General features: G+C 43.4%; 1 protein-coding gene across 1 annotated transcript in view; it reads left to right on the top strand.

Annotated features, from left to right (window-relative positions):
- Positions 1–315: 315 nt before the first annotated feature.
- Positions 316–16689, top strand: part of WNT2 (Wnt family member 2) — a 47874-nt gene continuing 31500 nt past the window's right edge. The window contains exons 1-4 of the mRNA XM_077807827.1: positions 316–395; positions 2408–2631; positions 11491–11768; positions 15431–15695. Of these exons, the coding sequence (XP_077663953.1) occupies positions 316–395; positions 2408–2631; positions 11491–11768; positions 15431–15695 (847 nt within the window). The remainder of the gene's footprint in view (positions 396–2407; positions 2632–11490; positions 11769–15430; positions 15696–16689) is intronic.

Genomic DNA, 16689 nt, shown 5'->3' with positions numbered 1-16689 from the left:
CCTCAGATTTGCTCTGACTGCCGAAGAGCTGCATCAGGGCAAGGAAGAAGGATGAGAGCGGAATTGATCTTGTTGCCCCTCTTGAGGATGTGATTCTGGACAAATTGAGCAGACTCCGGAGTTCTGCACAGACACATTACAGAGCGTATCAGTAAATCTGACCCCTGGCAACCGTGACATGGGAATGGTGAGACTCTTGATCCAGTGAGGAGAGAAGCCCTCAAGGTGCATTTGCCTCTGTGTCAGTAGTTTTTGTTTCATGGGATTTCCTCCGCCCTTCGCATTAGAACTGATGAGGAGTGAAGTGTTTCTAATATGAACTTTCGCTTTGGGATCTGGTTTGCGGTTCCACTGATCTTGTTCTGGGAAACCCCAGAAGTCACTTCTTCGTGGTGGTAAGTTCTGCAGTTACAAGGGGTTATTTGCTCTTGGGTAAGGTGGGATAAAATTAATGGTAAACTAGAAGAATTGAACCCTCCCCCCCTTTAATGATCACAGAAAAATTTATCGCCGCCGGCTGTTCAGATACAAAAACTCCAATGTTAAATCAATCCAAATTATCCTATGTCTTCTCTCTACTTCTCTTTTCCTTCCCAGCTCCCACTCCTCCGTCCCCATCCTTAACAATTAAACGTCTGTCTTACTACATATCTAAGGAGGACTCTTTGATTTGAGGACTGATCGGAGCTTTTAGCATGGACAGTAACAGCTGAGTCAGTTGGAGGTTGATTAAAATACGCCCCGCAGACCTCCTATCACCAACTATATATAGAATCCATGTAAGAATTGGCAGAAGGAAATGTATGAAGATATTGCTTATGGCATGCAACAAGTTTTTGCATCGTTTCAGGTTCAAGGATAGATCTGATTAATTCTCCTTGATTGAATATCCTTGCTCTTTTATTTACTTATTTTGCATGTAAAATGACAGCTGAAAATAAGCTTGTCAGAAAATCTCTGGGGTAACAACACACTGGCCAAATGAATCGATGAAAGTAAGAGGCATGGTGCAGTTTGTACTAGGACAAATTGCATACGTGTGTAACACACGTTTGTTTACTGCCTTCCCTCCATGTTCATTCCGTTACATGAATTGTCAGAATAGTCTAGAGCAGAATTTTGTTCAGACCCTCGATTCCCTCCAGCCCCTCCTCCAGGAGAAAAAAAAAGCTTCTCATCGCTGAACTAAAACCTCCAAATGAATAGTGGGGAAGCCTACAGGGACCACAGATCCTAGTTCAAAAGATATTTGAGCTGGTTGTGATACTTCTAAGCTAGCTGCAAAACACAAGGCTAATTAAGGGGGAGCCTAAATCAGAGATTTGCTTCAGAAAATGGGGTCTTAAAACAAAACAGACAAACCTCATTGAGGAAGAGGAGTTAAACTTCCCCTTGTAAACATAGTCACCAGGGAGTGCATTTAACGTTGACAGGGCTGACACTGGATCAAAGGTTGATTTATCAGACTGGCCATTTTTCAATTCAATTGCTATTTCTGTTCCGTAGGTGCATAAACATTATTCATTGCAAGGACTTTTTGTCACGTTGTCTTTTACCTGTTACCGAAAATCTATATATTTTTTGCAAATAACAGCTTTAACGATTTGATGATCATATAAACTAATGAAAACGCAGAAAAAAGACATTTGCTCCTGTTTGATCGCTTGAAAAGTCAGCCATGGCGATTTGGGTTTTATAAAAGGTACTTTTCTAAACATTTCAGGGCTAATAGCGAACATCTGGATACAGATGATGATGTAATTTAAGAACAAAAATGACAAAAACCAAAGTAAGGCGCTATAAAGGAGTTTTTGGTTCTTCCCAAGGCTCGGTAGGAATTACACAGCAGGCAAACGATTTTGAAAGGATTTCTACCAAAAAAGCAAATGCGGCTGTCAATTAGACTCTACATTAAACGGGCTCCGGAAGAGAGGCTGATCAGAATGTAGGCCCAGCAAGAGCCGACTTAGCCAGTCGCTCTGCGGCCTTTGCTCCTTGGAGGAGAATAAGGGGAAGGCGGAGGGATCCCAACAGAGCACTGAAAGCCGCACCGGCTCCTGGCAAACAGCCAGGCAGAAGGGCCGTATCCCTGTACCAGTCCCGCTCTGCTCTCCCTGATAGCTCAGCCCCCCTCTGCAGTCAGTGCCCTCCCCAGTAACTCCCCATTCCCAGCCAGGGTCTCTCCAACAGTTCCCCATTCAGTGCCCTTCCCAGTAGCTCCCCACTCCCAGGAACTGCCCATCTCCAGTCAGTGCCCTCCTCGTAGCTCATCCTCCCCCTCTGCAGTAGCTCCCCCCGGTCCGTGCCTCCCCCCCCGCCCCAGCTGAGCCTGTCCCCACACGCATCGTCGCTCGCCCGCGGGCCCCACTCCTCGCCCCCGCTGCCTGTGCGCCTTTGCTCCCCGCAGGTACATGGGGGCGGTGGGCTCGTCGCGGGTGATGTGTGACAACGTGCCAGGCTTGGTGAGCCGGCAGCGGCAGCTGTGCCAGCGGCACCCCGAGGCCATGCGCTCCATCGGGCTGGGCGTGGCGGAGTGGACGGCGGAGTGTCAGCACCAGTTCCGCCAGCACCGCTGGAACTGCAACACCCTGCACCGGGACCGGAGCCTCTTCGGCAGGGTCCTGCTGCGCAGTAAGTACCCGGCCACACGGGGCGCTGCGGCCCGCGGACCCGGCCACGGCTCCCCTGCGCGCGGCCTGCCCGCCAGCGCCGCCGGCTCGGTCTGCTGGGGGACCAGTGAGGCGCCCCCGCCTGGGGCATGCGCGAGTCACCACTCGGGGAGCAGGCGGGATCCCTGTCCCCTGCGGGGTGGGGGGGCGGAACAGGCGGGATCCCTGTCCCCTGTGGGGGGAAGAGCAGGTGGGATCCCTGTTCCTTGGGGGGGGGGGGGGGGAAGAGCGGGCGGTATCCCTCTCCCCGGCAGCGGGGAGCAGGAGGGATCCTTGACCGTGGAAGAGGCAGACCAGGCGGGATCCCTGTCCCTGGGGGGAGGCGGGGAAGGAGGAGGGATCCCTGCTCCTGGCGGACAGTTGAATTGCACACAGCACACGGGGGCTCACACGATCTATGTGCCAGCACGTGCAGAGAAAGTCGGAGACGCCGCCGCAGCAGCCCATGTGCCCTAAGGGGCTCCGCCCAGAACGGGAGACTGGTCTGTCTTCAGCGTGCTCCGGTCACTCATTAGTGGAGAGACCTGAGGCAGCGTGACACCGACACACGTGCTCTTCGGAGAGCTGGCTGCAGCCTAGCTGTCCCTGTGTGTGTTGATGTGTGTGGCATCTGTTCTCCCCGGCCACCCAACCCTTCCCCTAGAGCCAGTACTGGGTTTACATGGCACCGTGCCCATGCTCAGAAGGGGCCCCGGCCTGCTCCCCCAGCACTGCGCCCGGAGACCCCGGCAGCTCAACCCTCACGCCACCCCTGCCCACCCCTTGCTTCTCTCAGCCTGCTGGCCAGCCAGCCAAGGGCTCCTCTCTGCCCCTTGGCCAGACCCCAGCGCACCTCCGACTCCGGGCAGTCTCTGCTTCCCACCACCTGTGGGGCCCGGGCTGTCTCCCCCGAGCTGCGCCGCCTGGGTCTGGCGCAGAAGCCTGGTCAATCTCCGCCAGTTGTGGGGAGGTGGGCAGTCCAGTGCGGGGGTGCTTCGCTGGGCCCCTCCAGGCAAGTGGGTGCTGACGAGGGAGCCCGGCTGGGGCAGGCCCTGGCCTGGCTGATCTTGCCACTCCTAAGGGGCCAGAATAATTCCCTTCCCTGAGACCAGACCTGGCTGCACTGCTGGCCATTGGGAGTTGGGGGCCCAGGGTTGGATGGGAGAGCTGTGTGGTACAGCATGGGTCTGCCCCAGGGAAAGGGGCACGCTGGCAGCACTGGGCTGGGTGGTTGCCCCATTGCCACTGGCCAGCCGCTCGCTTCAGGGACCGACCCCCTTGCACCATGCTCCATTGCCCTCAGGGGGGCCCACAAATATGTTTGGGGGTGAGCCCACAAAAGGTTAATCTGGCCTTCCTTAAAGCCAGGAAGCCTGATCTGCTGTTCCCCTCTGACGCTTAGCAGAGTGTGTTGCACTAATGCTACCATGTAATCATCCGGCCCCTGGGATGGGAGGCGGCCAAAAGTACAGCACAGCGTCTCTAGGCTTCCCTGGGGGCGTGATCATCCCACCATTACCCTCCCCAAGAGTTAATTCATTGCGAATATAAATGTGTCCTGGGAGTACTTCTGAACGCGCTGAAAGCACTAAACGCTCCCTGGCTCCACCTAGAGCTCAGCGGGCCACTTAAACATTGTCACCAGCGAATCAGCCTCACGTGCTTTTTGTCTTCAGAAAAGCTTTACCCGTAACCTTGGTGACGGCTGCTTGGAGTTGTTAGCTACATTTCCCACAGCCCGCAAACCATTTAAGTGCCTTACAGAGTGTTGTTAAAACTGACCATGTTTGAAACATGAGAGTAGCGCCTGTGAAATGTTTCTCGATTTATTTCTTTAAAACAATAGTTGTTTGAAATCTTTGGATCATAAATCAGGAAAAAATAATTAAGTCAATTTATGATAACCCACGAATAATGGAATTGACATGGGGATTCATTAATTATATACTTTGGCACAGCTCCTCAGGTGGTGCATATTGTCACAACTCCATTGATTTTAATGCAGCTGTGATAATGTACATCAGCTGAGGATCTGCCCTTTTAAGTTAATTCTTAGCACTATTTTAAGCTTTGTCGTGGTTATATAATTTCAGGGGATAATATTGTATTGTTCTGTGTCAGGCAAAGAATGAGCCAGTAGATAAGAAGCCTTGCTTTGTAGGTGCATACAATTGTTGGGTAACAAGTAAGATTAAATTTATGTAACCATATTATTATAAAATGTTGTTAGTCAACAAATATTTCTTCCAAGACAAATATACCAAAGCATGAAGAGTAGATGGCCTGTAAACCAGTCTCATGTGTATATATAACTCACTATCCTAGAGCACTAGGCTTTGGCAAAACAAATGCATACTATATTTAACTTGCATTTTCCCTTTTGTAAGTAACTCAAATTTAGCTGCCAATTTCCTTTGTAAAAATGCTTAACTTCAAAACACGAGTGTGAAAGAGGACAATTAGAACCAAATTCTGCTGTTCTACTCACTTATGGCTATGATGATTAGGATGCACATGCGGGTGTGTATGAAAGTACTGAATATCATCTGTTGTTGACAGGTCGGTGTAAGTAGAAACTGGAGTTAATATCGTTCCTGTTTAGTTGATATTAGAATTTTAGAATAGTAAAATTTAGTTAATATAATCACCGTTAACTCATGCAATTAACTAAAAATATTAATCACAGTTTTAATTGCACTGTTAAACAATAGAATACCAATTGAAATTTATTAAATATTTTGGATGTTTTCTACATTGTCAAATATATTGATTTAAATTACAACAGAGAATATAAAGTGTGCAGTGCTCACATTATATTATTATTTTTATTACAAATATTTGCACTATAAAAATGATAAACAAAATAAATAGTATTTTGCCATTCACCTCATAGAAATACTGTAGTGCAATTTCTTTATTGTGAAAGTGCAATTTATAAAAGATTTTTGGTGACATAACTGCACTAAAAAAAAACCCAAAACTTGTATGTAAAACTTTAGAGCCTACAAGTCCACTTAGTCCTACTTTTTGTTCAATCAATCGCTAAGACAAACAAGTTTGTTTACATTTATGGGAGGTAATGCTACCTGCTTCTTATTTACAATGTCACCTGAAAGTGAGAACAGGCATTCGCATAGCACTTTTGTAGCCTGCATTGCAAGGTATTTACATTCCAGATATGCTGAACATTCATATGCCCGTTTGTTCTTTGGTCACTGTTCCAGAGGACATGCTTCCATGTTGATGATGTTCGTTTAAAAAAAATTCATTGATTAAATTTGTGACTGAACTCCTTGTGGGAGAGTTGTATGTCTCCTGCTGTTTTGTCTGTATTTTACTCACATTCTGCCATAATTTCATGCTATAGCATTCTCGGATGATGACCCAGCATGTTATTCGTTTTAAGAACACTTTAACTGTAGATTTGACAAAATGCAAAGAAGGTACCAGTGTGAGATTTTTAAAGCTAGCTATAGCACTTGACCCAAGGTTTAAGAATCTGAAGTGCCTTCCAAAATCTTAGAGGGATGAGGTGTGGAGCATGTTTTCGGAAGTCTTAAAAGAACAACACTCCAATGCAGAAACTACAGAACTGGAACCACCAAAAAAGAAAATCAACCTTCTGCTGGTGGCATCTGACTCAGATGATGAAAATGAACATGTCAGTCTGCACTGCTTTGGATCGTTATCGAGCAGAACCCATCATCAGCATGGATGCATGTCCTCTGGAATGGTGGTTGAAGCATGAAGGGACATATGAATCTTTAGCGCATCTGGCACGTAAATATCTTGCAACACTGGCTACAACAGTGTCATGCAAATGCCTGTTCTCACTTTCAGGTGACATTGTAACGAAGTGGGCAGCAGCATCTTAAGCACTTGTAAACAAAATTGTTTGTCTGAGCGACTGGCTGAACAAGAAGTAGAACTGGGTGGACCTGTAGGCTCTAAAGTTTTACATTGTTTTATTTTTGAACACAGTTTTTGTGTGTGCATAATTCTACATTTGCAGGTTCAACTTTCATGATAAAGAGATTTGCACTACAGTATTTGTATTAAGTGAATTGAAAAATACTATTTTCTTTTTACAGTGCAAATATTTATAATAAAAATAAATATAAAGTGAGCACTGTGCACTTTGTATTCTGTGTTGAAATTGAAATCAATATATTTGAAAATATGGAAAACATACAAAATATTTAAATAAATGGTATTCTATTATTTAACAGTGCGATTAATCGTGATTAATTTTTTTAATTGCTTGACAGCCCTAGTTAATACTTGTTTTTAAAATGTTTCCTCACTGTCTGTCTTATTTGTTTAAAAATTCCCTGGGATAAGCCCAAACACAAACATTTCTTCAGAGCATTTCGAGTAGTGGTTTTCAACCCGGGTGCTGCTTGTGGCCCAATTGGCACACAGCTGCGGCCCATGTGACATCCTCATGGCCATAGAGGTAGGTGTTTGTGGGAGGGGGGTCCACATAACACATAGAGCGCTGCATATGCGACCAACAATGGTAAATAGGTTGAGAACCACTGATTTAGAGTCTGGTCCTGTAGTCTTTGGGCAAAATTTCCATTGACTTTAGAGGAAGTTTTGCTTGAGTAAGAAATTATATGTGGGATGAATGGCTTTGTTTGTGCTTATTGCTATGGGCAAGAAAAGCAGCCAGTGCTCCTCTGCCACCCTCCTTGGCCAGTAAATCTGCAGAAGCACTGAGCACATAGTGATCCCAACAACTAATTGACACCCTACTACCCTCCAACAGCTCCATCATGGATCAGCTTGTTTAGAGATGACAGGAAGACCACCTTCAGAGCACAGACATGGCTGCTTTACCTGTGCTTCCCCCCACACTGCACAACCCCACCATGGTGCATAATGACCAATCTAGGCTACAAGTACAACTGGGGCTTTGTAGCCACTTTGTGACTCTCTCATCTGATCTAGTCGTGGCAAACATCCCAACCGGAGCTTTTTTCCTCAGACAGGTGTCCACCGAGTTTGTTGTGTCTGCATTTCCCACGTTGCCTAAGTGTGTTTGGGTCTGTGCATTCTGGGAAAATCTAAGCAGCCATCCCAAACTGCCTCTGCAGGAGATAGAATGCAAACTGAGTGGCACCAGCACCAAGTGGAGCAATGCACCTTGGGATTTCGGCTACCACACAGAGCGTTGGGAAGGAGGCCTGGTCAAACTGGTGACATAGGCAAAGGCAGCATTGAGCATTCTCTCAGGTGCTTGGCTGGCTGGTTCATGCTCAGCTTCTAAATGATCGCTATGTGTACGGTTGAGAAGGAATTTCCCCCCAGGTCAGATTGGCAATGACTTTGAACTGGGTTCATTTCCCACTATAGCATGTGGGTGTGGGTTACTTGCCAACACTATCTAAGTATACCTCACTTAATCATTTCCCTGCCATTGCAGAGGCATCGGGCACTGGTGCACCTCGGTCTCTCCCATTCTCTGCATGTGGAACGTAATAGGCTAGTCTCCTGTGGGTTGTAATATTATAATTTTAATTATGGTTGTTGGGTTTAGGGTGCGGATGCTGGGTGGTGTTGGTGGCCCGTGATTTATGGGAGGTCAGCCTAAGTGATCTGCGAGTCCCTTCTGGCCTTAAACTCTCTGATTCACATTACACCAATCTGTCTCTGGTAACGGAGATACATGGTTGGCCCCCCTGGTTGCTAACACGGTATTATCCACAGGTAGCATGGTTACAAATCATGTTTACTACCTGTCCTGGTTTTCCTGGGATTGTCCCTCATTTTAGGTAGCTGTCCCAGGAAATCTGCAAGTCTTCTGGGACATTAAAAGTCCTGATATTTTTTTTTGGTCAGTCATCCCCACCCCCCGTTGGCTCCCGCAGCCCTAGTGGGTGTAGTGGGAGGAGCCATGGGCAGCAGTTCCTGCTCAGAGGGAGCTCTAGCTCTGGTGCGTCTGAGAGCCATGGGGACAGGGCAGCTTGGGAGCAGTGAGCAGGACAGGGGGAGCTTGGGGCTGGCAGCACCCAGTCACTGCTGTTTAGGTACTGGCTGTGGGGACAGGAGAGAGGTGGATCCAGCCAACGCTGCATCCTGTTCGGCCAGGTTGATGCCTGGGGCAGCCCTGGGATCTGATGCCCTCCCGCAGGGGTGGGATGAGGAGTGCCCTGGGTGGGGAGGAAGGCAGTACCCAGGGATGTGTGTGGTGTGGTATGGGGGAGCAGACAGATGTTCTTGATTTATGGTTGTCACTTCTGATGTACAGAAAACATGTATAGTGTCAGCCAGTGTCACTAACTGCTTGCAAAGTGAGGTGAAGTTGTGTAGATAGGTCTATGTGGCACACAAGGCCTTTTATTTGTTACAAGAGATGTCTGTGTATGTTAGACCTGGTCTGGAATTTTTCAACAGAAAATAAAGTTTCTGCAAAATTGAAGTTTTCCAGTGGAAGACTTTAATTTTTTTCCGTCAGGAAAATCAAAATGAAATACTGTATTTCACATTGGCTTGACCCAAATTGGAATATTTCATTCTGTTGAACTGACCTGAAACATTTTTGTTTTGAATCAGTTCAATAAAATATAAACTGCTACTGCCTCTTGGGAGTTGTAGTTCTGGCCCCCATTCTTTCCTATGGGCTGGGCTCCCTGGAAGAATACATACATCTCTCGGAATGTAACATGGATTCCCATCTGACCAAGCTGCGTGGTGCATCATGGGAGTCAAAAACTCTTCTGAGTCTGGCCAGCAAAGGAGAATGGGGGCATCAGGCTCCTAAACAACAACTCCTCCCAGGAAGTGATGGGTGACAATAGGAAAATGCAATTTAATGTTGAGATAACTCAAAATCAAATAGTTCTGGTCAGTTCAACAAACCCAAATGAAACATTTCAACAGTTGTGAATCAAAATTTGTCAGAAATGCTATTGTGTTAGTACAGGAGTGTGAGGAGCCAAGTTAGTTAACAATATCTTTATCATTACTTTGTGGTCACAGCAGAGACCAAGTCCTGTTCAGCACTGTGGTACAATGCAGCCCACATCTGGCTGAGCCTTCTAGATGCTACTGGAATAAAAATGTTAAATACTAATAAGTCAAGTCAGTGAATCGTGGTTGAACCTTGTTCCCCTAGGGTTTATTCATGAGGGGATGATACAATTCAGAATTTTTCTGGTCTACACCTATTACAAAGTCATGGTCAGCATAGTGATGGCTAATTTGACTCTTTGAAGTCAAATTAACATACTTTAACGTGATAAAAGTTTGTAGTGAAGACAAGCCCTCAAGTGATAGATTCCTCTTTATTCCTAGGGGTTTAGCCAGTGCATGAAGTGCACTTCTCACCTTCCTGCACTAGCTTTAACATAGACTTAAAGACTGCACTTTTCAACACAAACTTACTTTTCTGAATGTCTCTTTTGCAAACAGTGTCACTTGTACAACTCATAATCCTTTGTTGTCCATTGGCTGTTTTGAGTTGCTTTTGAAAACAGTCATTTGATGATTGTTTTTTTCCTCTGGAGAACACTTTACTACTTGAAATAAATTTGAATATTTGTATTAAGTAGACTGCACGGTAGTTTTTTAAAGAGATGAGGTAAGTGTAATTTAATATGATGTAGATATGGTTTCCTGATTTTTTTTTAATAGGACTGGCAGAAGTCATTTTCAGCCCACTGTTACAAAATTGTAACTGAAAAGAGCAAACTTTAAATCTGAAATGAACAAAAGCTTCAATGCTATACAATATTTTGCTCTTCCAGTTAGTATTGACATACAGTGTGCTTTAAAAAGTATCTGGCTTCTTGATATCACCAAGCTGTTTCACGTTTTCTGACTGGAGAGCTCAGTTTTTCTTCAAGTTGTTCATATACTTATTGTGGCAACTATTAATAAGTACACATACTAATAATGAAATACAGCACTGTCTGAAAGCAAAAGTGTATTAAGACCCTAAAGAGTTTTTTATCTAGCACAGCTGTGTATTATGAGTTACTACTTATTATTAAAAGAATTTTATGTAGGTATTGCACTGAAATATGTACCTTATTACCTTATGAGAGGGCATTGTCTGTAGTGTAATAAAGTATTGTATCTGAAAATAGACAGAACTGTATGAGTACTTGGCATGTGGAAGTGCAATTATAGGGCCAAATCCTACTCAATCACACAAGTAGTCCTACTGATTTCTTCAGTAGTTCTTAGGGCTTGGCTACACTTACATTTTATAGTGCTCTAACTTGCTGGCTCAGGGTTGTGAAAAATCACCCCCCTGAGTGCAGCAAGTCCAAGCGCTTTAAAGCGCCGTGCTCCCAGCTCTCGGAGCTAATCCCCTCATGGAGGTGGATTACCAGGAGTGCTGGGAGACCTATCTCCCAGCGCTTCCGCACGACCACACTCGCCCTTCAAAGCGCTGTTGCGGGAGAGCTCCCGCAGCAGCGCTTTGAAGTTTCCAGTGTAGCCATGCCCTTATTTGCATGAATAAAGTGAACAGGTTTGGCATCTAGGTAGCAAGCTTGTTTTCTTGCAGTACAACCAAAGATTTTCTAAATTCATTAAAACAGCTGTCCTAAAAGTGTATATGTACAATACAACTGATCTATGAAAGTGTATTAATAAATACTAGAAACAAACTTGTAATGTATCCTAATTCAAGACTTCTGTTGATGAGCTTTTACTAGAGAGGGGGCCAAATTCAAGCCATATGTAATTCTCTAATGAAATTACACCAGGTGTGAATTCAACCCAATTTCTCTTTTGTACACTGTGAAGTCCAGCATAAATGGACCTTAACCATTAAAATTATCTGGAACTGAATATCTCAACCATCTTAAGGCCAGACTTCTTGTTTCAGGTAGCCGGGAGTCTGCCTTTGTGAATGCCATCTCCTCTGCTGGAGTTGTATTTGCTATCACAAGGGCATGTAGTCAAGGAGAATTAAAATCATGCTCCTGTGATCCTAAGAAGAAAGGGTCTGCCAAGGACAACAAGGGCCACTTTGATTGGGGTGGTTGCAGCGATAACGTTGACTATGGTGTCAAATTTGCCAGAGCATTTGTGGATGCCAAAGAAAGGAAGGGAAAAGATGCCAGGGCACTGATGAACCTTCACAACAACAGAGCTGGAAGAAAGGTGGGTTTGACATGTCTGTCTTACTGCAACTTATCTTCTCTAAATGACCTAAAATTCCTTCATCTATTTACAAAAAATGGAAACATCATTCTGGGAGCACGATCCTTCGAGACTCATTAACATATGTCAGCAATGCATTTGGGATGAAATTCACTCTGTGCAGAGGGCCAGTGTAAGATCTATGGCACCACTTACATGCTCACGTAAGGCCACAATCCTGAGAAGGTTTACACACATACTTAATTTTATATACAGTGAGTAGTTATCCCATTGAAATCAATGAAATTATTCATGTCAGGAGATCAGACTAGATGGTCTGGTGGTCCCTACAGGCCTTAAATTCTATGACAGGGGTTCCCACCCAAGCACGAAGACAACCATGTGCTAATCTGTGCTAAGCACTTGTATAAGTCTTTGCAAGATCAGAGTGTAAGTGAGAGTTTAATTGGTGCCTAGACCTTGCACATAGGTGAATTCTAACCTGGGTGAATAAAGAAGGGAAACCTTTAAATACACTTGAAGACAACAGCAAAGGATTGGTTTGGCCCAACAAATCCTTCTATCCCAACAATGAAATAAAATAGCGTAATTTACATCTACATGGAGACAATAAACATGCAAACAGAAATGATCAGAGGGGGTGAAATATACCTACTTCACTCATCTAAAAAATGCAAATATTAAAAAATAAATAGAAACAAATTGCACTTGTTTAGCCCAAAGGCTCTGACCCAACCTTTATCCGAACAGTGTGTTAAAATAATATCCTTGGAACTTCCAAAATAGTCTTATTTTTGTTAATAAATGGCAATAAACCGCTAGGCATGTTTCCTACTGCTTGTGCAGTGAGTTGGAAAATACACTCACCTTTTGCCTTGGCATTTATAGAATACATATAAATGAGTATGGTCCATGTGACTGGAGTGTATTGATTAATTATTCAGAGGACAGGAAAATCATTATATGCACAGCATCTGAAAAATTGTCATATAGCCGCACCAGAATCTGTACTTTCACCGAAGAGAAGATTTACTCGTTAAAAATGAAGAATTTTGATGACTTTGTTCATGAATCTGTGTTCTTTTTCCATGCACATTAAATAGGAAGAATATTTTTCATATTTTGTGTGATCGTTTTAAAAAAAAATTCCCTAAAATGGATATGAAGTCCTTTTACATTAACCATCCACCATAAGAAAAATGTGTCCCCTTTTAACCCTTGATTTGGTTAATTCTGGTGAATCTACAATGGTCCTCCATGTTAGACTGTTTGTTTGTCTGTTTTTTTGTTTTCTAACAGCCTTTCTCCCCCTACTTTCAAATGGTTGTCGACAACACATGGTTTAGCCAGATGAGATTATCCAATCCAATGAAGTGTCAGAATGGCCAGTCAAAGAGGGCTATCTCAACTGGCTTTATAGTGTAAGGGACTGACTGCAAGTGGCTGTTGTGTATATGAGACAGCTCCTGATTTTATAAGGGTGAAAGCTCCTTGGCTGGGAGTATCTGCTGTCCATGCAATGTTTCAGGATATCTAACTGCTAAAAAAAAATAAACAAGCTATTAACATTGATCTAGAAAGGTACCACCACATCTGGTAAGTGAATAGGTTGGGGGCATAAGATCAATGAAGAGACTTCAGCAAATGTTTTAAGTTTTAAACTAGCCAAGAAACAAAAGTTATAAAGCAAATCCCTGTATGCTTTAGAACCTGATTTTTAGAAGGGGGTTCCCGTTTTGTACCCACAGTTTAGTGGTTTAAATTTAGTTAGAACATGATGTCCTTTAGATGTCTCATTACCTGAGTGTATCAACAAATCTGGCAGTTACAGGTCTAGATGGAATGAATTGTATCCAGTTATTTTTCCTCTACAAAATGGAAGGCCAAATTGTGATGAGAGGCCCTTTCAAAACTAGCCCTTACATTTGAGTAAATCAGAACATCCCATATGCACCAAATGAATGGCTATATTGTATATCATTATCTGAGCATCACTTAAGAAAAAACCCTCCTATATCTTAATGGGCGGCTTTTGATGTCTGAGGCCTCAGTTCAGCAAGGTACTTAAACATGTGCCTAACTTTAAGTACTGAGAAGTCTCATTAATTTCTACTCACATGCTTAAAGTTAGACATGTGCTTAAATTCCTTGCTGAATTGGGGCCTTATTTTAATACTAAGTTCATCAGTCCAGATAGGACTGTGAGAATGTCAGTGACTGATTTGAACCAGAGTGATCTAATTGTTTACCAGTCACAGAAGGAAACCAAGATGCTGGTCTCTTACTCAGGGTATGTAATGTATTGTAACTTCTTTAGAAAGCTCTGGGCTGGAAAAGGCCATTCCAGTCTACTCCAGATCCAGTAATAGGGCTTTTTTTTCTTTTCTGCAACACAGACCCTAACATGCATGCATTTCATGAATCCTAAGAATAGACTTCCAGAGATGTAATTGTCATAGATCAAAGGTCTATGTACTATGACTTATCATATAATTAATAAATTTACCCGTTATTTGTTCAGTAACATCCATACAAATATGTTAAAAGCCTGACCTGAAGCTGAGACTGCTTTAACACCATCCAATCATTATATGAATGATGACGATGAAGGCCTCAAGTGCAAGGCAATAAAATTCTTATAAACCTTTCTAAAAAAAATGGTAAAAATAGAAGTTATACATATATTTTGCTTTCAGATGCCACATAGATGAAAATGACTAGCTCACATCGGATGCCCTAGTCTGATGACATAACACACTTTATGTTGTCTGTGTAAAATAAAATTACTAAGAAACCAGGTTAATTACTGGTTTATTAATAATAAAATTACTAAGAAACCAGGTTAAACAAGCCACATCTAAGAAACTCTTTGTAGATCTGGATAGGCACTCAGATACCATGGATAGATCTGGATGAGAAATGGAAAAATTACTGTAAAAATGTTTATATTGGATTTTGACCTGCTTTCCACTGAAATTTTGATGAAAAGATTAGTTGAAATTGTGAATTTCACATTTTTTTGATCAATTTTAACCACGGTGAAGGATCTCTTGGAAATGGGCAACCTCATAAAAAGTGAGATTGACAGGTCTGGTATGGTGTTACCTCAAGCTGAATGACAACACAGTAAACCCAATAGCATTTCTGAGGGGGCAGATTCTGCCTTCAGTTATGCATGTGCATTCCCATTGACTTCCAGACATTTGTGTTCTGTCACTAGAACTTAATTTCTGTCCCAGATATCAGTGGAGGGAAGGAGGGAAATGATTTCTCAGTAGCGTTGCCTGGATCTTCAGGGAGACTGAAAGTAGAGGGAGAGGAGAAAACACCAATCCTGAAGATTGTTGGTATAACTGAGTAAACTAAGGTTTCAGAGTAACAGCCGTGTTAGCCTGTATTCTCAAAAAGAAAAGGAGTACTTGTGGCACCTTAGAGACTAACCAATTTATTTGAGCATTTGATGCTTTTCTTTTTGAGTAAACTAAGCAGACTGTCCTAACCTTGTGAGGATGACTCACTGCTGCCAGTGGGTGTCACCACAGACCATGATTACAGGAGCCATTACAAAGCTGAGACTGCAGGATCAATGGGAGGGGAGTGAAAAACATAAATTAAAATGTAGCCTGTTTTACCTGTTTATATTTCACTGGCTTTTTTGGCAGGCTGTGAAGCGGTTTTTGAAACAGGAGTGCAAATGTCATGGTGTGAGTGGATCATGTACTCTGAGAACCTGCTGGCTGGCCATGGCAGACTTTAGGAAAACAGGAGATTATCTATGGAGGAAATACAATGGAGCGATTCAGGTGGTCATGAATCAAGATGGCACTGGTTTCACCGTGGCTAACAAGAGATTTAAGAAGCCCACCAAGAATGACCTGGTATACTTTGAGAGCTCGCCAGACTACTGTATCAGAGACAGGGATGTAGGTAAGCTTGAGTTACCACACATACATGGTTTGATTTCAGACTTTTATTCCTTGAAGGTAAAAAACGACAATCAGTATTGGATTTACATATATTTCCCTCACTCTTTCCATCACTCTTTATTACCTAAAGTAACAAGAACAACTCAGTACAAGAGTGAGAGATAATACAGCTTCTCTGCGAGCAAAATCCTGGCCTTCTCTAAACTGAAGAGAACCAATTGTACCAATATTGTACATACATTAGGGGGTTTGTGGCAATGAGAACAGTAGTTTCTAGTTAGCTTTTCAATGAGACAGTCATATAGTTCCCCAAATTGGACTTCAACTAGCGTTCAATCAATAAGATGACACTACATGATTCACTAATGCTATTATAGTCCCAAGAATGGAGCAGGGTCTACAGTTGCATGTATTACCTTTTTCCCTCGTAAGCAATATCAGTGATTCTTAAGCATTTTGGGTGCTGTCTTCAAGTATTACACACCTTCTCATATTCAACTGCATTCTAATCTGCAGGAGGGTTGGGCTCCAAAACCCATGGTGACGATTACCAGACGGAGGGGCTTGAAGTAGTCTCAGTTTCACTGTGAGTTAGAGATTGCACAACTGATCAAGAGACAGGCATTGGTTGTGAGCAGTAGCATTGCTATAGTTAATGGTGAGGCCAGCTTACTGTTTAACAGCCAGTTTTTCTAAGTGCTCTAAAATCCATAGGCTTACTTGGGTTCTCTGAAAATTGCTAGGCATTATGGGGAGCAGGAATAGTGCTCCATATCTAAGACCACCTGAGCAAGGCATTCTTGAGATACAACCTCCCCGTGCAAAAAAATTCAAGTGAAGTCAACATTTTACAATTATTGCAAAGTTTGGGCAGCCCAGAGGCTCAAATGAGAGCTCATATCCTCCCAAAACAGATATCACCCACACACGATTGAGCTCAACTAATGCCTGGCACTCACTGCCCCTTTGGGGAAGCAACATTTAAAAAGTCATGC

The sequence above is a fragment of the Eretmochelys imbricata genome, chromosome 1 (genome assembly GCF_965152235.1).
Source record: "Eretmochelys imbricata isolate rEreImb1 chromosome 1, rEreImb1.hap1, whole genome shotgun sequence".
Taxonomy (NCBI): domain Eukaryota; kingdom Metazoa; phylum Chordata; order Testudines; family Cheloniidae; genus Eretmochelys; species Eretmochelys imbricata.
This window is presented reverse-complemented; position numbering and strand designations above follow the sequence as displayed.